A 27,202-nucleotide genomic window follows, 5' to 3' on the forward strand; every position below is an offset into this window, starting at 1 on the left:
GTGAGCTGTGTGTAAGTGTACAGTATCAGCCACAATTTCCTCCCCTCTTTCACACACACACACACACACACACACACCCCTCCCATCTCTGTTTTATCTCAGTCTCATCCCTGACTTGAATTGCTTGCTCTTCCCTCTGGTTCCCTTCCAATCAGCACTGGTGCCCTCATAGATCCTTTCCAGTCACGGCACAACTGAGTCTTAGACAAGAGTCTGGGCACTGCCAGAACGTGAGGCTGAGTGATGGATGGATGGATGTGCAGAGGAAGACGAACAGAAGGTTACCATCAAGTCTGATGTGAGAACCGTAATACTACTGATTTCCATCCCCCTCAGCCCCACCTTCCTTAAGAGGTTGGGGTTCTATGCATTGTAGGCCTTTGTAAACCTTACCCCTCACACACACACCCCAACCCTTACACACACACACACACACACACACACACACACACACACACACACACACACAAAGAGTACCTTTTTTTTTCTTAGGAGAAGCCCAACTCAGCTCCTGTTGGAGCTGCTCGCACTTTCCTAGACATATTTTGAAAATAGAATTTCCTTTATTTTAAATAAAAAAAGAGGGGAAGACGAAATTTTCAGGTTGATGCAATTGAATGGGACTGAGATACTACCATACCACCAAAAACAGAGACTTGAGTCAATCTGAGATGTGGGGTGATGCAGACCCAGGTAGAAGTGATCACTGCTCCACCTAGGACTTCTAGTCCCCCACAATATTCCTTCCATCTCATAAAGCCCTTTTTAAAAATCAACTTATTGTGTTTGTTTTTTGCATCAAAATATTAAGCTTTCTAAAAGACAGATTTGTTGCCTTGGAGGGACCAGAGGAGCAACCTATGAAATTAAAAAAGAAATCTTTTATATTTTGCTATCACTGAGAATCTCTAAATAGGCTCATTTTATTTTAATTCTTTATGAAAACAAGGTAACTGATTTTGGGGGGGTAACATCACAGTCCCAAATCTCTAGACTCTGGGTATTCTGAAGGTGAGGTAAGTTGGAGAACCTGTTTATTTCTCTGTCAAAACTAAAGAGAGAGATAAGACCCTGAAAAAAATGGGTTGTGTCCAGGCACAGTTAAAAGCACTTTCAATAGTTCACTGTTGACTTGTTCTTTATCCATTTGTATGAGAACCAAGTTAGACTGGATTGAACCAGATTTGCTTAGGCAAATGGGGCACTTTTCAAAAATAATGGAAATGTCTTTTCATGCCAAAACACAAACTGTGTTTGAGATTTCTCTAGCTGGGCTTAGAAATTGTTTTGGAAAAAGCTACCAGATTGTAATGGAAGCAGACACAGATTATGGATCATGTGCAAAACATGTATATACTTTGAAACTTTTCAGACTTTATTGACAACTGCAGTAAATCACACCTATTGCATTGAGGAACGAAAATTCCTAAGATACAACCCATTTCTACTTGTCACAGCATCAAGGCTTGGTTTCTATTTTTAAAAAACTTCAATTGACAAAAATAAAGAAACTGGCAGTTTTTTCTACTCTTTTTTTAAAATCTAAGAAACCAGAATGACTGATTTTTAAGTCAGTTTTTGAATCAAATCATAGTTTTGTGGTTGATCAACTGTGTGACCCAGAGCAAGTCATTTTACAACAATGGGTCCTCAATATACTCATCTGTAAAATGGAGTGGTGGGACTAATTCATCTTTTTCTTAACACCAATGACTCACATTAATAGTATTTTCCCCTGAATTCTAGATGAAAATCATAAAATTCGTCATGAAACTTTAATTATCATTAAAAACAAGGTGTGAGGATATGTCATTTAAAAGTAAGATTCTCCTTTCTTCAATATTTCTGTGCATTTTCTTGGGGAAATTCAATTTTAAAAACTAGATGCCTAGGTTTTCAAGGTCTATTATAATAAAAATATCTACAATTATTGAATAGGCTCTGCATAAAAGTCTGAGATAAATAACTTGATATCAAATTAAGTCAAAATTAAATTAGCAATTTTAAAACTTCATAGGTGAATTTTTATGTTAAGAGTCAACAAATAATTCTAAACCTTTACAGTTTTAGTATTTTAGATAATAGAAAAAGGAAGAATACAGTATCTAAATTATGACTGAGAATAATATCTATTGAACTAATTCATCTTTTTTCTTTAAATATTAAAATGAAATATATACTAACAGAAATAAAGACATAAAATAAATTCAAGGAAACTATGTATTACATAGAATTATTAATTCAATAATATTTAATATATGATTATATGTAATCATTTATATGGGTAGCTTTTTCAACCAGAAAACACAAATAATTATTCTGGGAAAAAAAAATCTTGTTTTCGAGTATAGACCTGGAAGGATATTGAGAAACCAACTAGTCTTCCTCTCTCTCTGTCTCTGTCTCTGTCTCTGTCTCTGTCTCTGTCTCTGTCTCTGTCTCTGTCTCTCTCTCTCTCTCTCTCTCTCTCTCTCTCTCTCTCTCTCTCTCTGTCTCTCTCTCTCTGTCTCTCTCTCTCTGTATATATATATATATATGAGAAACTGAGATCCAATTACAGAACTAGTATTCTTTCCAATAGTACATGCCTATTGTCCCCCTAGATTTCTTAGAGGAAAATATGAATAGAAAATAAACTTTTACTTCAAGAAATAATTATTTTTAAACTGTAAAATTTAAATTACCTATTAGGAAGAAATACTCAAGGAAAAGTAAATCTTAAGATGTGACTATAATAATCCAGTCTTTATGACTTGGTCACAAGACTCTAAGTAGGATTTCTTTTTCCTAGAAAAAAAGAAAATGAATTAGATCAAAAGCTTATTTAACTTGACCACTAAGAGAATGCAGTATCCCAGGGTAGTTAGTTGAGAGAAAAGCAGATATTTGTTTCAATTCAGATAACAGAGAAATCTCTAAAACCTCCAGCCTTGGTAATTAACTTGGTAACTAAGCATTGTGGGAACCTAACTGACTAAGGATCTTGCCATGTTATACTTCAGGATCATTTCTTCAAACACCAGTCTTCATTATACACTTAGAATGTAAAGCACTGACTTCAAGATCTACCTTAGAAGATACTTTAAGAGAAAAAAATACTCCACTACTAGAGGTGGTGGCAGCTACCAAGGAGGTTGAAGCTGGCAAATCTCTTAAAATTAAAGTTCTGAGCTTCAGTAGATCTGCAGATGGATGCCCTTACTAATTTTCACATCAATATGGTGGGAAAAGGGGAGACAGAGTGATAGAAAGGAAATGGGATAAAGTCCCCATGCCAAATATATAGCCTATGAATAGTCCCTTCAATCCAGACTGAGAAAGGAAAACAACAAAGTCCTTAAAAAAATAATTGCCCTCCCCTCCATTTTTCCCCAAAGTGCAAAAAAAAAAAAAACACACAGAAAGTGAAACAGATTAATTGGATGGTTCCAATTCTTTGAGTTCTGGCTAAACAGCATTTCATTCTACTTTCAAAATTTCCAGTGTTGAATGTTTTACCTAGGAGAACATTTATATAAGTATAATCCAGAAATTCTTATATCTACTAAAAATGGTTGGGTTTTTTAAAAGTTCTTTGAGTGATTTTTTTATCCTGTTTTAGCATTATATAATAGTGCTTTGGTAAAATGACAAACTCATTTGTATTGACTATTTTGTTTCAATAAATGTTATGTCATTTACTTTGCAAATGGGGAAATAGATTTAGCATACTTTAGAACTGGAGGAATATTTAGAGATAAACCAATGAAGCCTAGAGGAATGAAGTGATTTGCCGTGGTTACCCAGGTAGATAGTAATAGTTCTAGAACTAAGGCCAAGGTTTTTTGTTCATTGTTAAGGGTTCCTTCCACTGTGTCATACTCCTTCCATTGATATAAATTTCAACCCATCCAGGCCTGAGGGACATTTATCCCTGTCACCAAATGACCTTTCCACTGAAAATTCATCTAATTTGCTAGACTCTCTCCTAGATCTCTTAGTGTTGGGAGGATGTCAATGGAATATAGGACTGGATAATGCTTATTCCTTGACCTCTAACTTATTAAGTTTTCACAAAATTGAACATCCTTTGTTACTTGAATTCAGGAGCTTTTAATATGTTTGTGTTAATCAGTTAAAAGTAGATATAGGATGAAAATAGGATATTTCATAAGCAGCCATCAATTCTATCAGAAGGCTGTCCCTCGTCACAAAAACACTGATGCTGTTCGAAAAAAGAAAATGAAGGGGGAAATAAGTGGTTCAGTGCATAGAACAGTGGCCCTGGAGACAGGAGGAAATAAGTTCAAATTTGGCCTCAGACACTTAATTACCTACCTGTGTGACCTTGGCCAAGTCATTTAACTGCACTGACTAGCCAAAAAAACCAGGAAATGGGTTTTAAATACAGCTAGATCAGATGTTCTTCACCATTTTTGTCTTTCTGGTACTCCTTTGGCAATCTGATGGAGTTTCATCATATCATCCTCATTCTCAAAATCATATCATCTAATAATAACATCAAAGAGAATAGAATTACAAAGGAAATCAATTATATTAAAAAACAATTGTATATATATGTGTGTGTGTGCATATGTCTATATAAAATGTGTATTGTGTGTACATGGGTATATATATGAATATCATATACACATGCACAAATATATATTTGTATGTTTATGTGTGTATGCACAAATAAATTCAGAGAACCAAGGTTAAAAACTCAGAGCTAAAACAATGGCAACATGAAACAAATAGACTATCCCTCTTTAGTGACTGATTATCATGGAATAGATTACCTTCTGCATGATAGCTCAACCTTAAAAGTGTTTGGGCACAACCTTTGCAAGGAATCCTGTATCACAGTTTTTCATCCTCTGTTGAATCTTTCCAAGCTTAACTAAAATATAATGAGTGGCTTGTACATCTCTTCCTAGTTTCCTAGAATAATAAGAATTAGTGTATCCCAGAATATTTTCTAAAATATTTCTCAAATGTCCAACAATGTCTTATGTAAAGAAGGAAGAATTTCTTTTTATCTGATATATTTAACTGTTAAGTACCACTTTAGACTTTGAATTAAAAGAAAAGTTAAGGATTACATAGGAAGTAGAATGTATCAAAATCTATAATTTAAATCAATTAAAATATTCATCATAAGAGATAAAACAATTTTTATGTCATCAACAAGATTGATGAGGAAATGGAACTAACATCAATATTCTGATGCCAGTGATTCACTATTAAAAGAATGGAACTGCAGAGAGTATTCAAGTATCCAATATATTGAAAGTTGTCTCTCAAAAGTTTGGAATTAACAGGTATTCATTAAAAGCTTTATTGTATAAATTCAGTCTTTAGTTACTTGGGAAAATAGGAGGTCAAGTTTCCATCTTAAATAGACCATAAATTATTTTTTTAAAGTATATTCCTTCCAATGAGTCTTTGGTATAGGAATATCCGACAGAACATAGCTCACTTTTAGAAGAGCCTCTAAAACCCTTCTAATTTAGTCAAATGTTGGGGGGTATGAAAAGGAAATATCTATCTGGATTAGCAATCTTAAATATCTTTTTGTTGTTCATTCATTTCCAAAGTGTCTGATACTTTAGGACATCATTTATGGTCTTCTTGGCAAAAGCACTAGAGTGGTTTGTCAATTTTTCTCCAGTTCATTTTACAAATGAGGAAACTGAGGCAAACAAAGTTAAGGGTCAAATAGCCAGTAAATATGAGTCTAGATTTGAACCTTCCTAACTTTAAACCCAAAGCATCATAATCTTAAATATAGAATATTTAAAAAAAAAAAGTTAGGCTTCCCAGTACATAAGGTAACTCATTTTGAATAACAAAATATCATTTAATTGTCACTTAATAAGACCTGCTTTAATGAATAAAATCAAAATTATTTGATAGATATAAGTCATTTTTAATATTGTCTTACTTTCAATAAATTGGGTTTTTTAAGTGTTCTAAGTAGAATAGCATTCAATCTTGCAATTCAGTATACATTATTACTTTGATTAGCAAAAGAACTACTTTGACTGTACAGATACAAGTTAATATGTATTATCAGTTAATGAAATAGTGGTTAAAGTTTTATAAATGGAAAAAAGCAATGTTCAAATTCTTTCATGAGTTTATACATGAATAGTATTTTCAAATGACTAAAGTACTTGTGCTATACTGAAAGAAGAAATAAGAGAGGAGGGGAGAAGAAAGGAGAGAAAACTTTCAAGACAAACATAAAAAATATATACATTGACATTATTATAATCTGTCACATTATTATCAAAGATTACCTTACTTGGCTGAAGTATTACAAAGTGTTAATTTTTTTCACATTCACAGAAAATGTAAAATAATATCCTTTGGAAGCTCGTTAAAAAAATAAGTTAGGACCTGGTCATTTTGCAAGAAAATACAGACTTGAGCTTTGATAGTATTTGGTGATCTTGAATTGACCTCATAGTAATAACAGTCCCATAAATAAGGCTGTCATGAAAGATAATACCCTCATCTAATTTGATAGACTATGGCAAGAAACACATTATTGAATATTTGTATTTGAAATGGAAATGGAATTCTTGGAAGTATCTTGCTTTCTTGTTGTCTGCCATACCTACCTAAAAAACATAAGACTCTACCTGGGATAGTTAGTCATCCAGCATTTATGAAACGGGAGAAGTCTAAGGCACAAAGCTTATGTACTTGAATTAATAGAATCTATTCCAATGAGTTTAATCTTTGGGAATTTCTTTGAGAGGGCATGATCTCTCTCCTTAATTTTCAAACTTGGTTTAGAAATAAAAATAATAGCTACAATTTATGTAGTACTTTAAGGCTTGCAAAGTGGACATCTAACTTTTTAACATCATTTCCATTTCATAGCTGAAACGGAGACTAAAGAAAATGGTCACACAGATTACTGTGTAGGCAGGATTTGAATCGATATCTTCCTGAATGCAGGTTTAGCACACCTAATTGCCTGATAAAACGAAGTAAAAATCTTCCGACCAACCACCAGATCATTGTTTATTTTATTTCAGAGAGACATTGATTTATTCATGCTAACTATAAATAGTTATTATTGTTGACATTAACTTACATCTGACTATGATCTTATGAAGGGTTATTGTTTTATTCAAAGATCCTGGAGTTTTTACCATTTCCTCCTCCAATTTATTTTACAATAAGGAAATTGAAGCAAACAAGGTTAGGTGATTTGACCAAAGTCAAATAGCTAGTAAGAGTCTGAGGACATTTTTGAACTCAGGAAGAAGAGTCTTCCTGACTCCAGATCCAGTGTTCTATCCAATATATATACATATATACATACATACATGCACACATATACATGTATGTTATTGTGTTGTATATAAGTATATATCATAATAAGAAAATATAATACATCATTATGAGTTTTTGTTTTCAAAGTCCATAGTAGAAATGACAAAATAAGATCAGCCATAAGAAGACTACTAAATATGACCAAGGAAAGTGGTGAAAAATAAGAAATTCCTTATAGCATACCTTTATTCAAAGCAAACTCAAATATAAATGTCCATCTACAAGAGTGTTGTTGAGTACACTGCTCCATGACATTGGACAAGATGACAAATATTTATTTCACTTAATTTGTTCAAGACCATCCTATTGAGCTAAGGCCTTTTTTTCTTTGAATTCAGCATTTAGTGCTTAATACGAGGTAGGTGCAAAATAAATGTTCATCAATGGAATCATAATCAATATCTCTTTGGAGCAACTCTATTACTCTAAAATTTCGATTTTCTATAACAAAAACATAAATGACAATTAGAAGATACTAAAAGAACTTAAAACTTGACCAATAACAAAGAATGTGAGTCTAAGAACAAAATGAATGGAAGTAGATATGTATGTCCAGTTCCCAGTCTCTACTTGTTTCCACTATACACAAACTATGTTGACTATATTAGTAGATGGTCAAAGTGACCATATGCAAAATAAGTATTCCACTGGATGTTTAATCTCCAGGTGAAATGAGTGGAAAGAGTTCAGATGTCAACCTACATCTTTCCCAAAGAGCAGGAATGATCACTGTCCTATAATTTCTCTAGTAGAAATGACTTTCAATATGCTCAACTTCTGAACTCAACATTTTCTTGTCTTTGGATTTCAAAGAGTCATACTGAGGACTTAGCCAAGTTCTATAGGTAGCTGCCAGAATAACCTGTTGAAAGTCAATTGTCATAGACCTGGTTTTAGATTTGTAAGTTAGTACAGAAAAAGAATTAATTGAAATTCCTAAGTATCTTGATATGGTGTCTCGCAAGGGGCACTTAACATTTTGTTTATAGTATGTCTATACTGCAGTGAAAAATAGTATGGTAATTTGAATGCCATATAACTTGTTATGAATGTCAGTCATCAGAATGCTTAGCAAAATCTCCTAAATTCTTTCAGGGATGTAATGGGGGTGGAGAAGGAAAGAGAAAAAGAGACCTAGAGGACTGACCTCCCACTCCAAGTCCAGAATTTCCCCCAAATAATTTTCTCTAAGCCTACACTGGAAGACATCCAAGAGTGTAGTTATTTCCCAGACTCTTCAAGTGCCTGGAAAGTTAAATTGTGTTCCTAAGAATTTCTCAGGGTTTCAACTGAGTAGAAATTTTATTTAGTGGCATCATAACAGGCTTATTATGATGTTTTTATGGTAATAGGAATATGGAGAACAATTAGATTCTGGCTTCACTTCATATTATAAAATAATTTTGATGGTCTAACAAAAACACTAATGCATAACTTTTTAATTTCTAAAATGAGCTTTTGTATTTTAGATATGCCTAGTGGATTTGAGTTGTGCCAGCATTTGATTAAGGATTCATTCAATTAAAAGAATGAAAAATTGTTTAGGTTTGAAAGAATTTGTGAAACTGTCAGACTAACAAGGATATTGAGATTCAACTGATGCTTTGTGGAATAGGATTTTAAAAAAAATACTGAAATCTACTACTAAAGTCTGCATTTTATTGTTATCAAGAGACATTGCAGGAAGTTGCACATTTAATAAATATTTAGAGATCAATTTTTGCTAGAAACTCCTAGGAATCTATTATTATCAACATCTTTAAATATTTACCAAACCAAATGATTCATGTTGTTTATTTATGAGATCTTGTTTAAATAAGAGTTTTAATGCTCTTTTCAAACTAAGTATTTATAAAAAAAGTGAATGACATTTTTCTAAAATAGTCAGGTATTTCTTGGAGTTAATTTTAGTCCAATTATGGACTACTAGAGAAGAAAATCCTAATTCTACTTAATTTGCTCTTAAACAATCACAAGGATGATTGCATACCCTCTAATAATAATAATAACAATAATAATAACAATGTGGGAAATATCAATAAAAGTCAGCATTTATAAAACACATTAAGACTTGGAAGGAGGGGCCGCTGGGTGGTGCAGTGAATAGAGTACCAGCCCTGAAATCAGGAGGACCTGAGTTCAAATCCGACCTCAGACACTTAATAATTACCTAGTTGTGTGGCCTTGGGCAAGCCACTTAACCCCATTTGCCTTGCAAAAATACCTTAAAAAAAAGACTTGGAAGGAGTTTTACAAACATTTTATTTAATCCTCATAATACCCTGAGAGGTAACTGGCAATTTACAGATGAGGAATATGAGGCAGAAAGTGATTGGGTGACTTGTGTAGGTTTATTTGAGTTCAATTTCAATGAGTTCCATCCATTGCACCAACTACCTAGGTAATGGTAGGAAAGCTCAAGATTACCAAAAAAAAGAGGTTACACAAAACAATCCAGGGGAATTCCTTTACAAAACTAGTATTATGAGACAGGATCAAAGATAATTATGACAAGTTTCTTCTACATGTCATTAGGCCATTAAGGATATGATCTGACTTGTCCATATCTGTAAAATAATCAAAGGAATGTAGTCACATTTTTTGGACTCTTTTAATAATGTCAATCAATAAATATTTATTAATGTTCCAACATTGTATTCACTTCTAGAACATCATATTTCCTGAGTTATAAGAATAAGAGCTTAGTATATTTTTATTAAATATTATCAGTAGTCCAGTAGGAAGAAAGAATACACAATTTAGAGTCAACAGACCTTGATTTGGGTGCCAGTAAAGGTATTTTTTATTTGTATATATATTCTGGACATCAGTTACTTAAATTATAAAATGAGGGGTCTGGTTTTGGAAAACTCTATAGTTCCATCTAGTTCTAAATTCATTGTTCTATAAATGAGTAAATGCATAATTAAGAACTAGTATATTCTTGATGTGTGACTATTAAAAATTATTTTGCTCAAATTTTTCAAAGGTTTTTCCAAGGAATGAAACAAAGCCCTCAGTGAATAATGGTTAATCCAAGTATGATTATCTATATTACATATGTAGCCCCTGACTTTCATTCTTTTAAGATTCTGTAAATCTCTCCACAATATGATTTTTTTTTCAATATGGTTTAAGGGATGACTACTTGTTTGGAAATAAAACTAAAAAAAAACTGACAGTGACTGTATTTTCACAATATTCTTGTGGGATAAGTAGATCTATATTAGCACCTACTTTTCAGATGAGGAAACTGAGGTGTAGAGAGAGGCAAAATGGCATTAAAAGCTAATGAGTCTTTTAGGTGAAGAAGTTAAACTCTTTCAAGTCTATCTTATAGCTTAGAATTATTATGTAATCTTGTTTTCTGTAAAGTATTATTTTAAAACCCTTCTCACTTTGAGTCAATTAGTGCTAAAAAGGGCAGAAAAAAGTTTACTTAACTATTATCTATTAGATCAGTGAAAAAAGAATATAACATATTAGCGTTCTTATAGATGGAAATTTTGATAGCGGCATGCAAATCACATCCAAAAACTACTTATATAGATGTGATTTGAAGATTTCAGAGACAGAAAAATGAATTGTGACATAAGTATAAAGACTTAAATGACCTTGTGAAATATTTAGAATAATTCCTCATTTATATTTTGAAGGTTTGATGGCTTAATAGTTTAAAGGGACAAATAAAGGGCTTTATTTGTTAAAAATTGAGGGGAGTATGAAAAATTAATGTCAAGTGCAATAAATGAGTTGTTGGTTCAAGTTGAGGACTTTAGCATTTTGGATTAATAACACTTGGTCTGCCTCTTATCCAGAGTTATGAATTACCCCAAGAACACAGGTTTTTCTACTTCCTGAATAGGTTCTCATAAGTTTGTGACCCCTTTCTTCCACAAGTATTGAGTATATTAAAGAAGTGAGTACTGGGTTTGATGTGTCATATTTATTATTTATGCCCTTGTTCAATTTGAGTGCCTATGGTATAGCTTTTGTCCTATTGTTAAACAAGTTAACTTTACGAATAGAAACTAATGAAAAACAAGTTCCTACTAAATCAATTATAACAGCCAAAATAATAAAAATACAGCATTTGCATAGCACTCTAAAGAGTACTTTTATCATAATACTGTAAAGTAGAAAGTAAAGGGATTATTATTTCCATTTGGCAAATAAGGAAAATTAGAATGAGAAAGTAAAGTGACTTGTTCATGGTCACAGCTAAAAATATCACAATCATGATTTGAACCCAAGGATATCTGATTCAAAATCCAATTCTTTTAATAAGGCAATAGGCTGTCCCTTATCAATATTATATATAAATAAATATTTGGTTAGTAGATTGGAATTGTGAATAATTTTGTCCAGTAATATATAGTTATATTAGCCCTTCAACTTCATATATGGCAAGAAGTTAAACAAATTATAAAGATAACTTAGGGGTGGGAGAAATGTTGTTTAAAAATAATATTGCTCAAATGAAAGCCTAAATCTTATATACTGTACTAACTGCTGACTCATGCAACTCAAAATGACCTGAATACTAACTTATTTTATTAAATAATTTTCTGAATGAATCAGCAATGCTTAAAAAGTATAACCAAAAGGATGCATACTCTTTAATTACGAAATTATTCACAGGTTGGTGACCTGACGTGCCAATCTGCTATACCCACATCTTGAGTTTTTCAAGACATGAAAGGAAATGTTGACTTCACCAGAAGCTGAGATCGTTAAGTATGAATCACCCTCCACAAGAAGTCACTGAGCAATCAGCAGCTCTTCCAAGGAAGGAAGCTGCTTTACTAATGGACATAACATTTAGCACTTAAAAGTCATGTCCATTCTATAAAGAGGAATGAGGGTAAACAAATCAATGATGAAAGCCTCCTCAGTGCTACCACTATACCATCAATATTCTCACTTAAATGGTTTGGGGAAAAGCATCTATTTTTCATGAGATTTTTCAAATAATTGGCTAGGGAAGAAAAGTCATACAATTAAATTTATAAGCCAAAACAAAACCCTGAGAATTTGAGGGGAAACATAGTATTATGGGGTATATGGCATAATCCTATTTTTAAATAATTAAAGCAAGTATTGGCTGGCTCTTATTTCCTTCAGGAAACCAACTCCAATTAGCATGTCATGGTCTTCTTTGAGAATGAAGGGCAAAAATAAGGAAACAGGCCCAGAGAGGTAAAAGTCACTTGGGCAGAAATAATTGCTATTTCCACTCACTGGAAGCCATAAGCATCCAAACAATGATGCCATGAGACTTGAACTGTGATCCATTTTGGATCAAACAATGATAGCCAGTGACTTTGTTTATGGCATGGTACTTTAAAAAAGATCTAGCCCATCGACTCCATGACTCTAAGTTTCTGCAATAAAAATGTTTATTCTTTTGGGCAAAGTACCCTCAGATAAAGGCATGATTCCCTATTTGAAATGAAGAAGAGGAGGGAGAGGAGGGAGAGGAGGGAGAGGAGGGAGAGGAGGGAGAGGAGGGAGAGGAGGGAGGAAGAAAAAAGTAAGGAAGGAAAAGACTGGCCAGTTGGGTCTCCAGTGGGTAGCTAATACTTCCCAAAGGTTTTTGTTTGTCCTTTGTTCTCAAAGAGGACCATGACATTAAGAGGGAGATGTCTGACTTGCAACTGAATTGGATTTAAATGAAGGAAGGCTATGCAAAGTCCCAACCTCACCTTCTCCTCTGGATGCAGTGGGAGACCTTGACCTTTCAATCAAATATCTTTTCTGTTTTTGTCCAAAGCAATGCTTTTCCTGTGATTAAGGCTAGGTAAAAATGAGGCCAAAAATTGCCTCTTTTGCCTAGTCAAAAAAAAATCAATCTGGGAGGGGAGGAAACTCAGGGTTTCTGGTCAAAACAGAAACACTTACCATTTACAGTCACTCTGAGCCTTCAGAATCCAGTGACCAAGTGAAGCTTGCCAGTAGGTAAGGGGATCAGTATAGACTTCTCAAAATATGGGCCATTGGGTTGGAGGTAAGTAAAAGAGACCAAATCTCTAGGAAAATTCTGAGGGCAAGCCAGATTCAAGTCACTACCCATATGAGCAGGTGTTGATAGTTCTTCTGGTCAAGTTCAGAGAACATCTAACATTATATCCAAAACTTAGAGCCCTTTCATTCAACCTTTCTTGCTATATGGAATCTTCTTTGCATTCCATCTTCTAAACTCCCCTGAAACTAATGGACTCAGAAAACACTGACCTGGAAGAGATAAAGAGATAAAAAGCACTTAGCATAGAACATAGCAAATGCTATGTAACTGTTACTTGTTCTTGTAATTTTATTTTTCATTTATTCATTCATTCATTTATTGTAGCTACCCTTCATTCCATCAAAGCATTGCCCCCTCTCAGTTCTTGCTGTCCCAGACCTTTCATTATATTTTTCATTATACATTATAGAATCTTTGGGGGCAAGTATTCTATCTTGTAGAAATTTTGCATCTCTAAAGTAATCAGCATGGTATTTTGGTGCAATAGGTACAAAAATCAATGCAGATTATATTGTATAATTATGTAAATAGATGATGCAATAGGTAAAGCATTGGCCCTGAAGTCAGAAGAACCTGAGTTCAAATTCAGCTTCAAATACTTACTAGTTGTATGACCTTGGGCAAGTCACTTAACCCTGATTGCCTCACATTCAGGGTGATCTCCAATCATCCTGATTCAGATCCAGCCACGAGACCCAGATGTCTCTGTCTGGAGGAGAAAGTGAGGCTGGTGACTTAGCACAGACCCCTCATTCAAATCTCATTCCTGTATTTGTCACAGCATCACCTCCCTGAAGTCATAGTCTTTTTTGAGGAAGAAGGACAAACATCACAATTAAGGAAATGGGCTCAGAGGGCTAAGATCACTTGACCAGAACTCAAAACAAATTAATGACAAAGCTGAACCTAGAACTCCTAATCTCCTGATTATTGGTGAAGTGCTCTATCCACTACCCCAAGAATAGACACTTTGTCCTGGACCTTAGATAAAAATTCAGTCACCTCCTCATCTCAGAGTAACAAGTCATTGACATCACTTGGGTATCTCCCCTACGATAAGGGGGATTCCTTAGTGTGCTTCAACAACCATATGAACATAAAACATCAATAACATTCTTATCTGCCTTCACTCTTCAGTCCATGGGATCTCTAAAATGTCTTCATGGCTATTGTAAATGCAGTGAAGAAAAAAAGAAATATACCATCTTAATGCAGCAGTGAGGCAGAAAATTCAAGAAAAGAATTTTGGTTTGAAATCAGAGAATCAGAATTTAAATCTCACTTGGGACCTTTAATACATGCATGACCTTGGGCAAGTCTCTTAACTCTAGAAGTCGTTATAAGAGTCAATTGCTATATTATCAGTGTGAGAAATTTTATCTTAGAAATGTTGTTCTGATTGCCAGATTTAAGAAAGCAATGGGGGCGGCTAGGTGGTATAGTGGATAAAGCACCAGCCCTGGAGTCAGGAGTACCTGGGTTCAAATCCGGTCTCAGACACTTAATAATTACCTAGCTGTGTGGCCTTGGGCAAGCCATTTAACCCCATTTGCCTTGCAAAAAAACCTAAAAAAAAATAAAAAAAAAAGAAAGCAATGGTGAAAATGTTAATTCATATTAAACTTATAAGTATATCCTATGTATCTTTTATGTGGATGAGGGGGCTGAGGTCCAATTGATTATCAACTTTCAGCAGCACACCCCTATATACATATATATATATATATATATATATATATATATATATATATATATATATATATATATATATATATGAGTATTGGTTGAAGGAACCGGAGATGAAAAGATTTTGTGATAATGTTCTTTAAAGATTTAAAAAAACTATCATGTAGAAGAACGGTCAGGCTTATTTTGTTCAACCTCAGAGGACAGAACAAAGAACTATGGGTAGAAAATGCAGAGACATTTTTTTCACTAACCTTCTAGAAAGACTTTCTAATTACTAAAGCTGTCCAAAAGTGAATTGAGCCACATAGATAGATGATAGATTCACCCTCCTTGGATATTTTCAAGCAGAGGTTAGATGGCCATTTGAAAGTTATAGTGGAAATTCCCTTTGGGTATGGATTAAATGAGATAGTCACCAAGGTTCCTTCAAATTCTCAGACATTGATGCTATGAATTCTGTTTGACAATGAATGGATGGATGGATGAAGTATTTATAAAGTGTTTACTATATAAAAAGAACTGTGCTAAGTATTGGGTACATATATAGAAAAGTATGACAGTCTATGCTGAATTCTGTATATATTGGAAGGTTTCACTGTAAGTCAGTTGGAAATGATCTTTGGTTCTTAGGATGTCATAGGAAAGTGAATAACAAACATTGGGTGCTAATCAACCTTGATGGACATGCTCACTCACAGCACTGAGCAGGAACAATTTTAAGGCATCTATGATAGAAGATATCATCTCCATCCAGAAAATGAACTATGGAGTTTAAACAAAGACCAAAAATTATTATATTCAATTTTTAAAAATTGTCATATGTATTATATATTTTTGCTATCTCTAAAATTTACTTTCTTATGGATATTTTTTCTATCAACACATTCAGTTGTAATCTGTGCATATCATGGGGAAAATGTAAAGACTATATCAGTTTACCTTCTGTTGAAGGGAGAGGTGGAAAGGAGGTGGGGGGGAATTGAAAAATTCAAAACCATGCACAAAAAATGAATGGTAGAAACTACTTTTGTAGGGGGCGGCTACATGAAGCAGTAGATAGAACACCAGACCTGGAGTCAGGAGTATCTGAGTTCAAATCCAGTCTTAGACACTTAATGATTGCATGGCTGTGTGGCCTTAGGCAAGCCACTTAACCCCATTGCCTTGCAAAAACCTAAAGAAAAAAAAAGAAACTGCTATTGTATATAATTGTAATACAAATAAAATATTTATAAAATTAAAAAAGAAAATGAATATGAATTCCTTATCATTAATACTGATAAAATCATACCAGTATATAATATTGACCCATATAAGAGTTCCAAAGACTTTGATGACAAGAACTTTATTTTTGGCGTCTTTAGTAGCCATGACTGGAATATATGTAGGTATGTATCTCCACAGGGGTTTCTTGCTATTATTATGACTACAGATTGTGTCTTAGAAGCATTGCTGTTCCCAAAGGCTCATGGTTTCAGGGTCCTTTCTCTATCAAGATAAGAGTGGAGAAGGTAATTAAGTGTGAATTTCCTGACACATGCTGCCTCCAGTCTCTCCTGAAGATGCCTTATTGCTTCAGCTACACTGGGTTCCCTGCCCTTGTGTGTGGTATTGGTGGAAAACTTATAGGGATAGCTGGCCTCTTCTATAAAGTTAGGTCCCTGAATAATGATTGTGATGGCTAGACTGAAAGTAAAACCAGGGATCAGGAGGAACCTACTGCTCTTGAGGCTCTTGTTCATGGCAATTGTTCTACAATTGTTGCTGTTGGTGAAGAAGAGGCTCCCTCTTTAACAATTATTTTTACCTTCTGCCTTTACAAATTGTTATATCTCTCTATCATGTTTCACACTTAACAAATATTTACTGAACTGAATTGAGTGCCTGGTCAGACCACAAAGGGATACTGTGTTTAGTTAGAGTGCCACAGATTAAGAAGAACATATAAATTGGAGATGATTCATAGAAGGAAAAATAGAATGGTAAAGGGTCTTGAGTATATGCCATATGAGGATAAGTTAAAGGAAATGGAGCTGTTTATCTTGGAAAAGAAAATAATCAAAAAGGAAATCAGAGTTGTTTTCAAGGGATAGCATTAGACCTAATTTATTTGTACATAGAGAGAAAAAAACACAGAATTATTGAGAAGAGATATTAGACTTGATATAAAGAAGGAAAAACTCTTTCTAATAAGTAGAACTATCCATAAATGGAATAGATTGCCTTGGAAGATGTTAGGGTCCCTTCATTAGAGGTCTTCAGCAAAGCAAAGTGAACAGTTGCCATGGGTACTATAAAAAAAAGATTCTTGTTCAGTAATGAGTTAAACTAGATTTCCATCGGGGTCCCTTCTCACTCTAAAATTCTATAATTCTATTTAGAGTATAAAATGGACTATGAAATGTAGTGTTGCTAATGGAATTTTGCTGCTTGCAAACAATCTGTCAACCATCTACAGAGAATAGACATAAGATCTCATTGTCTTTCTGGTAAAAAATAAAGCTAAAATCTTTTGTCAAATTTTGATTGACTTTCAAAGATCCTATTTTCTCTAGCCTGGATAAATATTTTTTTTTAAAAATGAAGTTCTTTTAAAAAAAAGATAAAATACATCAGGTTTTAAATAGTGCTGCTATATTAAACCATACAATCATTAGCCTCCTGCAAGAATTGCAGGAGACACGTGTAGAAATGCCAGAAACAATACTGCTTGTCAAACTTTCCAAGGCTATTCATCACTGATAAGCTTGTGAAAGGTCAAAGAATACTTGTCAGGATGGACAGCACACTCCTCCTTACCTTAAGACAGAATCCTAACAAAGCAAAAAAGGAGAGTAGAGCAATAGTCTGGTGAATTTAATCAAAGCACAAAGTCAATCAGGTTCATTTTACAATTTTTCCTTCTTTATTTGATATGCCCAAGTATTTCCAGACTTGTCACATCCTCTCACTAGTGCTTCTGCTCCTTCCCCTATCCCTAGTACAATCATCTCCACCTTCTTTACTACTTTAACTGATTCTCAAAGTAATAGGCTAAAATGATATTAGTATCTGCTTAAGGCAAAAATAGCCATTTCCCTACAAACAAAAATTCCTATAATATATAAAGTAGAAATGGGAAAAAAAGAAAGAGAAAGTATATTCAATTCCTCATCAGGACAGACACTTTATACTCATTAGCTAGGACATGGTTTCTTTGTGGCTGTATCTAGAAAACACTAAAATGTTTGGATGATTAAGGCAATCATTTGGATGTTTTCTAAGCATGTTGCCAAATATCCAGATATTTGGAAACACCCATTTATTCTTTGGCATTGTGTAGGCAAAATATTAAGTTCTAGAAAGAAAGAGAAATACTATCTTCCATTATTGTCCAATGTATTTTCATTTCAATTTTCCTTTTTTTAGCAATTATTTAGGAAATATATCTCACTAATACTTGTAAATTAATATTGATGATCAGACATTTAGGTCAGAATTGACTTATTTGTAGAGATACTAAATTGGGAAATGGGAAGTAAGTTTATTGATGAATCTGAATTGATAAAAAGTTTCATGATATATAACAAAAACTATATCTGTTCAATAGGAAATCTGTGCCAAATATAATATTCTATTGAAGCTATCAACACATTTCATTTCCATGGGAACTGAAACAGCAGAGACTTGAAAAAATCCAGCAGTTAGATTACAATGCCCTGCTGCTGCTGTGTTGGTGGAGCACAAATGTTTTAAAATGAGAATTTTAGAAGTCAAAAGGCTTGTTTAAGTCTTCATATAATCCCTTTATGCAGTACAATCCCAGTATTTTTCAGAGAAGTAAGAACCTTATAAATATGAAGTGGGTGGCTCCAAATCACCACTTGGACTGAGCCAAGACCTCAATTAGTTTACAAAATCATTAAGATCAATCAAACTTCCAAAAAAATTACTTTATTGAGTTAGAAAAAATAGTAACTAAATGCATATGGAGGAACAAAAGGTCAAGAATATCAAGGGAATTAATGAAAAAAATGCAAAGAAAGGTGGTCTAGCACTGCCATAACTAAAATTATATTATAAAGCATCAGTCATCAAAACTGTTTGGTTCTGGCTAAGAAATATAGTGGTGGATCAGTGGGATATCAGTGGTGGAATATCAGTGGAAGATAGTTTGGCAAAAACTAGGCATGGACGAACATCTCACATCCTATACCAAGATAAAGTCAAAATGGATGCAGGATTTAAACATAAAAGGTGATATCGTAAGCCAATTAGGAGAACAAGGAGTAGTTTGACTATAGTCAGATCTATGAAAAGGAGAGCAGTTTATGACAAAACAAGAGATATATAATATTATATGATGCAAAATGGATAATTTTGATTACATTAAATTAAAAAGTATTCGCATAAATAAAACCATTGCAACCAAGATTAAAAGGAAGACAGTAAGTTGGGAAACAATTTTTACAACTAGTGTTTCTGACAGAGGGTTCATTTCTAAAATAAAAAATATAGAACTGAATCAAATTTAAGAGAATACAACTCATTCCCCAACTCCTAAATGGTCAAAAGATATGAAAAGTAATTTCTCAGATGAAGAAATTAAAGCTATCTATAGTCATATAAAAATGCTCTAAATCATTATTAATTAAAACAACTCAGACGTGCCACTTCACACCTATCAGATTGTCCAATATGAATAAAAAGTAAAAATAATCAATGTTAGAGGGAATGTGGGAAAACTGGGACACTAATGCACTGTTGGTGGAGTTGTGAACTGATCCAAACTTTCTGGAGAGCAATTTGGATTTATGCCCAAAGAGCTATTAAACTGAACACTCTTTGATCCAACAATATCACTACTTGGTCTATTTTCCAGAGAGATCACAAAAAAGTAAAAATCAGCATGTACAAAAACATTTATAAAAAGCCCTTCACATAGTGGCAAAGAATTGGAAATTGAGGGGATGCACATCAAATGGGGAATGATTGAACAAAATGAAATATATTATATGAGTGTGTGTGTGTGTGTGTGTGTGATAAAACACTACTGTTCTATAAGAAATCATGAGACAGAACTTCAGAATAGCATGGAAAGGCTTACATGAAGTAAAGTTGAGCAGAAGCAGAACTGGGACAACCAGGACAATTAAACACATTAACAGCAAATTGTTACTGATCAACAATGATGGATCTGCTCCTCTCAGCAGTACAATAATCAAAGGTAATTCTAAAAGTCTTGTGATGTAAGCTACCATCCACATCCAGAAATGGAACTGTGGAGTTTAAATTCAGAACAAAGCTTTCTATCTTCAATTTTTAAAAGTTGTCTTACGTATTATGATTTTATTATAATCTTATGATTTCCTGTTTGGATTTGATTCTTCTTTCACAACATGATTAATATGGACCTATATTTAGCATATTTAGCTTATATGAGATTGCTTTCTGTTGGGGAAGGGAGGCAGAAAGAAAAATGCAAACTCAAGATTGCAAAAATGATTGTTGAAAACCACTGCATGTAGCTAGAACAATAAATAATATACTTAATTTTTGATAAATAAATAAATAAATAGATTAAAATGATTGAGAATAGAGGAGCAAATTCCCCACTTGGCCCCTAATTTTAGTTACATTTTCTTTTCCATTCTGGATAAACTAATACCTCAGATTTGTACCTAAGATTGTTTTTAAGTTATCATTCATGGATAAAAGATTGTAAAATATCTTTCCACTTAAAGAGTTGAAGGCCCCACAATAGAAGTTCTGTTTTGTCATCTAGTTCCATTTCCACAGCCCTATAACTCTGTCTGGAGATCCCCCCTGGTAAAACTTTTGCATATGGCTCAGGAAAACGTACATTTCCCAGTTGTGGATACATGGACCCAAGGGGAAGCCTTCTTTAGATAGATCAGTCAGGTAGCATGTAGCTGAGACTGTTGGCACTTATTTCCTCTGTTCTTTTTCCCTTACTTCTTTCTTGGTCCACTCACAAATGTGACCAGTGTTGAGGTCATTTCCCTTATAGTGAATAGAAACACAAGAGACAGCTTCCAAACAGCAAATTCAACTCATTTAACTCCTCAGAAAGCTACAAGAATATTGCCATTGTGTTAGCATTTTCCCACAGCAACAAAGACTACTGCCAGACCTCTGTGGGACATGAACTGCTCTACTCTGTTCCCTGTCACTGAAGAATGGGTGTGAGCTAATTTCCAAATCCCTTCTGGTCTTTTGAGAAAAGAACCTGAATTAAAATAAATACCTAGTGGCTAATCACCACATGTCCTTCAGGGCTATTCCTCAGAGGGGTCTTTCTCTGGAGGTAGCACCTGCCTCCTTCTCTTTCTTTTGTTCCACAAGGTATAAGTGTCTTGGCATCCCTGCATGCTGCTAATATCTAGGGAAGAAAAAAGGAAGTGAATCAGTACTTATTAAGTGCTAAGTAACTGTTCTAAACACTATACAAATGTTATTTCATTTGATCCCAACAATTCTGCTTTTTCTTAGCCACTGGATTAAAATTCATTTATTTCAGTAGCTTTTTACATAAGGCGTATCTTCAGTTTCATAACTCTATCATAAAAACTATGTTTATTTTCACTAACCTCTAATTGAAATTTACTTTTTCCTTCCATTTTAAAGCATTTTTCAGAGAAAAGGTCTGTAGACTTCAACAGAGTGCCAAAGAAATGTGTGATCCAAATATGGTTAAATCTTTTGCTAGTACCAGTTTCAGTAAAAAACTAAACTTTATAGATTCATTGCTTCTCTCAGACTTAGACTTGAAAATACCGCCAATTATTCTGTAAACAATTCTGAGAGGTAGATGCAATCATTAACATCATTTTACAAGAAAAATGAGGCAGATTATGCTAAGTGACTTGCCCAGGATCTAGTAAGCTTCTCAAGGCTGGATTTGAGGTCACTTCTTCCTGACTCCACTGATGGCTGATGCACCACAAATTTACCACCTAAGTAGCTGGAAAGTAGACCATTAAGAAACATCATTCTTACCTCTAAGAAGGATCTTGAAAAATTCCTTCTTATCAGGGTTGGCATGCCTCAATGCAATCTGTTTCATTAGTGGAGCCATTTTAAAAGAAGTGGAGAAATCTTAGGTCCAATTCTACTTAAAAGCAGATAAATGAATTTATAACCTTTGGGGGATTCCACCCTCCAGATGATGATGCTCCAGTAAAAGTCATTCTAAAGCCTGGAAACTTTGTCTAATTAAATCATAAATAAAGAGCATCTTCTATTTTAGTTAGAGGCTACTTTATTAGATTTGTGAGCAAAGTAGGTTTATGGGTCTCTGGAACATTTTAAGATTGAACTTTAGTGGCTGAATTTCAGCCATTCTGACTAAATTATGTCCAGGAAGTTATGTTCTTGGATGTCTCCACATCTATTTACTTGTTGACTGTTGTTCTTTATTCAGTCTTCTCTGTGGCATATAATGAGGCATCTGGCCTAAGCCCGACATGGCTTTAGCTGCATTATTCTAATCATAATGAAACAAGCTCATCTGTTCAATGAAATTCTGGGCAATGTAACTATGGAAAATGATGAGAGTGACTGCCAAGACTAAAGTAGATGTCTCTAAGAACCTGACTGCTAGAGAATGCATTGACTCACAAAACCAGAAACGACCATTTTAATTGCATTTAGTTTGTGTATTTTTTTCCTTTGGTAACTCTCAAACTTTCTGAAAATATAATAAAATGACTGGAGGCCAGCATGGTGGAACACACCTCTAACCCCTTTTACTGGCAAAAGCTGAGGCTGTTTGAGGTTGGGAATTCTGAGTTATGTAATGTTAAAGTCAAATGGGTGTCTACGTGTGACATTAATATACTTAACCTCAGAAAGGAAAAGCCCTCAGGATACCCAGGAGGGAAAATAATTACCCAAAATGGAGCAAGTTAAAGATTGGGTACCAATCAGAATTAGGATTAAACTATAATAAGTGGAAGTTGTATTTCCAGAGTGAAGGAGATAAGAAGATGGTGAAACAGAAATAGAAATAAAGAGGGACAAAGGCAGAGACAGAGAGATAGACAAAGACATAGGGAAAAGAGAAGGAGAAGGGAAGGGGAAGAGAACAGAATTGAACTGAAGAGAATAAACGGGAAGGGAAGGAACAAGGAGAGAAGAGGAGAAGAACGAGATGAAAAAGGAGAAGGAGAAGGAAGAAAGGGGAAGAGAGAGAAAGGGAAGGGGTAAAGAAATAGAGAAGTAAAGAGGAAAATTCTGGATTATTTCTCATGTCTCCATTCAAAATTGGAATCTGTCATATGTAGGTTTATGAATTAAGACCACTGGACTGACTAACAATCTTTTTTTCTGAATGCAGATTTTTCTCTTGGTCAGTTTGCAAATGTAAAGGGTTTGTGAGAAATGAACAGTTTTTATCATAATTATGTTACTTCATCAGAGTTAATCATCTTATGCAAATGACTATTGCCATTCCTTTTTTGAGCAATAAGAAATGAAAAGAAAATGTTAGATGAAAGAGAGTTCTCATTAGATACTTTACAGTTTCTAAATTTTGAAATGGAAAGATAGGAGTATTCTTTTAGCAATTTGATATTTAAAAACTGTTTTTCTCACAACAACACTTCGGAAACTGAGACCGAGAAAAAATTACCTTCTTTGGAAAACAAAGTTACAGAACCAGGGGTCAACTGCTCTTTCAGCTTCATGTCCAAATTCTGTTTAAGTATACCAGGCTAACTCACATTTATTCATTTACAATGTATATTCTATTTACAATGCAAACTTTTTAAAACAGAAAACATCTATTATAGATGCATATCTCTTTGTATCCCTTTCACATTCCCCAGTGATCTGAAAGGTCCCTTCCAGGTCTCAAATTCTCGATCTCTGAGAACATTATTCATGTGACAAATCATTTTTCCAGAGAACAGGACTGAACTTTAGCCTAATCCAACTCAGGTGGAATAATCACACATTCTTAATTGGAGGCCAAATAAATGAGATTTTCCATTAATTCTTAGTGGAATAAATTTTCATTCAAGTTAATTGCTGCAGATAATGACAGGATAATCACACTAGCATCCCTGGTTAAGTTGTTCTCTGAATCATGATGCAGCTCAAGTATTCTGTGCTTTAAAGAAAATATAATGTGTATGTCCCAAAGACCAATCCAGTCACTCTCCCAGGCTTAGGCATTAGTGGTAAGTCGGGTCTTGGCAATGAACCCTTCTCTTGTTGGTAGATGAGTCATGGAACTTGGAATAAAGGAAAATGGCTTGTTTATATTTTCTTTCTTTAAATGTGTGTCTAGGAACACAGCTGCCAATGGGGAGGGCACTTTGCATCCTAAAACCTGATCATTTTAAAGTAGTTTTAACTATAATAGAGCAAAGAACCACAGAAAACTGCTCATTCTGCTTATCTCTCTTCAGCATATTGTGTTTTGCCCATTTACTTCCCCAAGAGCATCTGAGCATTCAGAAAATGTGAATTGTGATGGGTAAGCAACTCAATTCCTATAAAGCAGTAATTTTCTTCCTATCTGCCTTCATATTGATTTCAACCCATAGCTAGGCATAGGGTGCTATTGTTTTTTCTTTCTCCTGAAAAAAATGAAATTTTCCAATATGGTAATCTATTCATTTTGTATTTCCTTTGTAATATAATACATACAGGAATAAACAAATATATCATGCACTCTGGGGATTAGTCACTTCTCTACTTTTTATCAAGAGTTATTTTATGAAGATTTGGGGGTTTATACCAAACATAAAGCTCCATATGATTCCCCACTTTTCACATCAAGGTAAAATTGAAGTCATCACTATGTGTGTTTTGGTGGTTTTCTTTTCTTTCTAGTCGTATCCTTCCATTTTCCTTCTGACTTTCTTATAATTTCATTTCATATATATTTGAGCATCTAATATAGCTAGGCTAGGCCAAAGGAGATAGGAAATACTCTATGAGGGGAGGCAGCATGGTGTAGTCACTCTGATTAATGGAAGGTCTGGTTGTTGACTCAGAAAGGTATGACCCTGACTCTTCCATATGTGTGTATCTATGAGAAAGTCAAACTCTCAGTTGTGTTTCTTCATTATCTCATTTAGGATTTTCTTAGCCAAGATGATGGAATGATTTTCCAATTTCTTTTCCAGCTCATTTTACAGTTAAGGAAACTGAGGCAATCAGGCTTAAAAGACTTGCCCAGATTTATACAGCTAGGAAATGTCCAAGGTCACATTTGAACTCTTCCTGACTCCAGACTTGGCACTCTATGCTCTATCTACTGCACCACATCTCTGACCAAACTTTTGACTGGGTCTAAAAATTTAAATGAGAGGATTGGGGAGCCCTACTTATGTTCAAGGAACTGTGAGAGGGGAATATTAGAAATGTATAAATATATAATATAAAATCTAACATTTGATGAGTACAGAGGAAACATGTAAGCAAAATACTATGTGAAATACAGAGGTGAGAAGATCATTACTCCAGAATTCCTTCACGTCTTTATAATGATATTTATCCTTCTTTCTTGGAGAAGACCACGACATCAAGGAGGTTATGCCATGATAAGCACATAAAATGGATTTTAGTGAGGGGTAGGGGGCTGTGCTAAGTCACCAGCCTCACTTTCTCCTCTGGAGCCATGTGGGTTCAGTGGCCAGATATGAGTCAGGATGACTGAAGATGACTCTGGTGATTCCAATTATGAGACTTACACAGCCAATTTGAACTCAGGTCCTCCTGACTTCAGAGTCAGCACTCTACCCATTGTGCCATCTAGCCACCCTATTTACTCATAATCGGTCAGTCAATAAATATTTATTAAGCACTTGCACGATGTGCTTTTATCATTTCACCTTTTCCTATACTTTATGACTCCAAGCCTTTCATTCCTCCTCCTTTCAGTTCTTTCCTAAGCCAGCTGATGTAGTAACCATGTTCTCCTCCCTTCCATATCTTGATATCTCTGTGAACCAATGGAACTCTACAACTGTCTTCTACTCTAGGATTCCTTTTCCTCACTGCCTATTGATTATCATGAATTTCCCAACTCTGAATTATTACTAGCACTTGTCTTTTCACTTCTATTCAGATCCTACTGAATAAAGTGTAAAACAATATTTACTGGATCCACTACAAATTTATATCATCTAACCTTAACCTAGACCTCATTACACTACAAAGAAATCATTCTATTCAGGCTAGCTGATCCCCTATCCCATTCTCCACACAGTCTGTTTACTTCCTTTTTTCCTCAAACTTCCCACAGCACCTTGTCCCTAACTCTTTCTACTAAGTTCTACACCTAATAATTAACCAAAAAAAAAAAAATTAAATAAATGAGGCCTTGAGCCTCTACCCTCTGAAATCATCCACTTTTTCATTGCAATATGAGGTGAAAAGTTAAGGCTAATCTTTCTACATGTTCTGTCCCATCTTCTCTAACCAATGATGTATACAATTTTCCCACATTTCTATTTCAATTGCTCCCCACTTGATGACTAATTTCTTTCTACCTACAATGTCTCCGCAATCCTTGAAACCCTCAACCTAACCCCATCACATCCTCCAATTTACTATTTCCTCTTTTTTCTCATTTTCAGTCAATTTCATTGAGAAAACCACCTTCCCTAGTTGATCACTTTGTCTCCCCTCACTCCCTTTTAAAACTTCTGTAATCTGGCTTCCAAATGTACTGGTTTTCAAATTGGTCTCTCCAAATTTCCCAGTGATATCTTCACTGCAAAATCTAATTTTTATCAGAACTTATTTTCCTGACCTCTTTGAAGATTTGACACTGTTAACAAGCTCCTCCTCTTCCTAAAAAGTCTTTAGGGTTTTTATATATTATCTTTAAAATATATTTATTTATATATGTGCAATATCTCCCTCCAGCAAGTTACTTGCAGGTAGGTAGGAATCTCTCTCCTTTCTAGGATTCAATGACACTTCTCTCTTCTAGTTCTCCTCCTGCTTGTCTCTACACTCTGACTCTTTTGCTAGCTCTTAAACCATGAGATTCAAGCGGTTCTCTTCTACTCTTTACTGAACCCTTCTATGTTTTCTTTTTCTACTCTCCCATTGGGCAATTTCATTAGCTCTCGATTATTATCTCTATACGGATGATTTTCAAATAACTTATCATACCCTAGACTGTCCTCCAAATTATAG

The 27,202-nt window shown here is 34.3% G+C and overlaps 1 protein-coding gene across 6 annotated transcripts in view; it reads left to right on the forward strand.

Moving 5' to 3' along the window:
- Positions 1 to 27,202, forward strand: part of SPHKAP (SPHK1 interactor, AKAP domain containing) — a 154,527-nt gene that overhangs the window by 1,237 nt on the left and 126,088 nt on the right. For 5 of the 6 annotated variants that reach the window (XM_074191212.1, XM_074191211.1, XM_074191214.1 and 2 more), the window contains one exon: positions 1 to 298. This exon is cut by the window's left edge. The exons of the other annotated variant lie outside the window; for it this stretch is intronic. In XM_074191212.1, coding sequence (XP_074047313.1) covers positions 252 to 298 — 47 coding nt within the window. In that variant the 5' untranslated portion in view covers positions 1 to 251. The remainder of the gene's footprint in view (positions 299 to 27,202) is intronic. 6 annotated transcript variants of the gene reach the window in all.

The sequence above is a fragment of the Macrotis lagotis genome, chromosome 6, assembly GCF_037893015.1.
Source record: "Macrotis lagotis isolate mMagLag1 chromosome 6, bilby.v1.9.chrom.fasta, whole genome shotgun sequence".
NCBI lineage: Eukaryota > Metazoa > Chordata > Mammalia > Peramelemorphia > Peramelidae > Macrotis > Macrotis lagotis.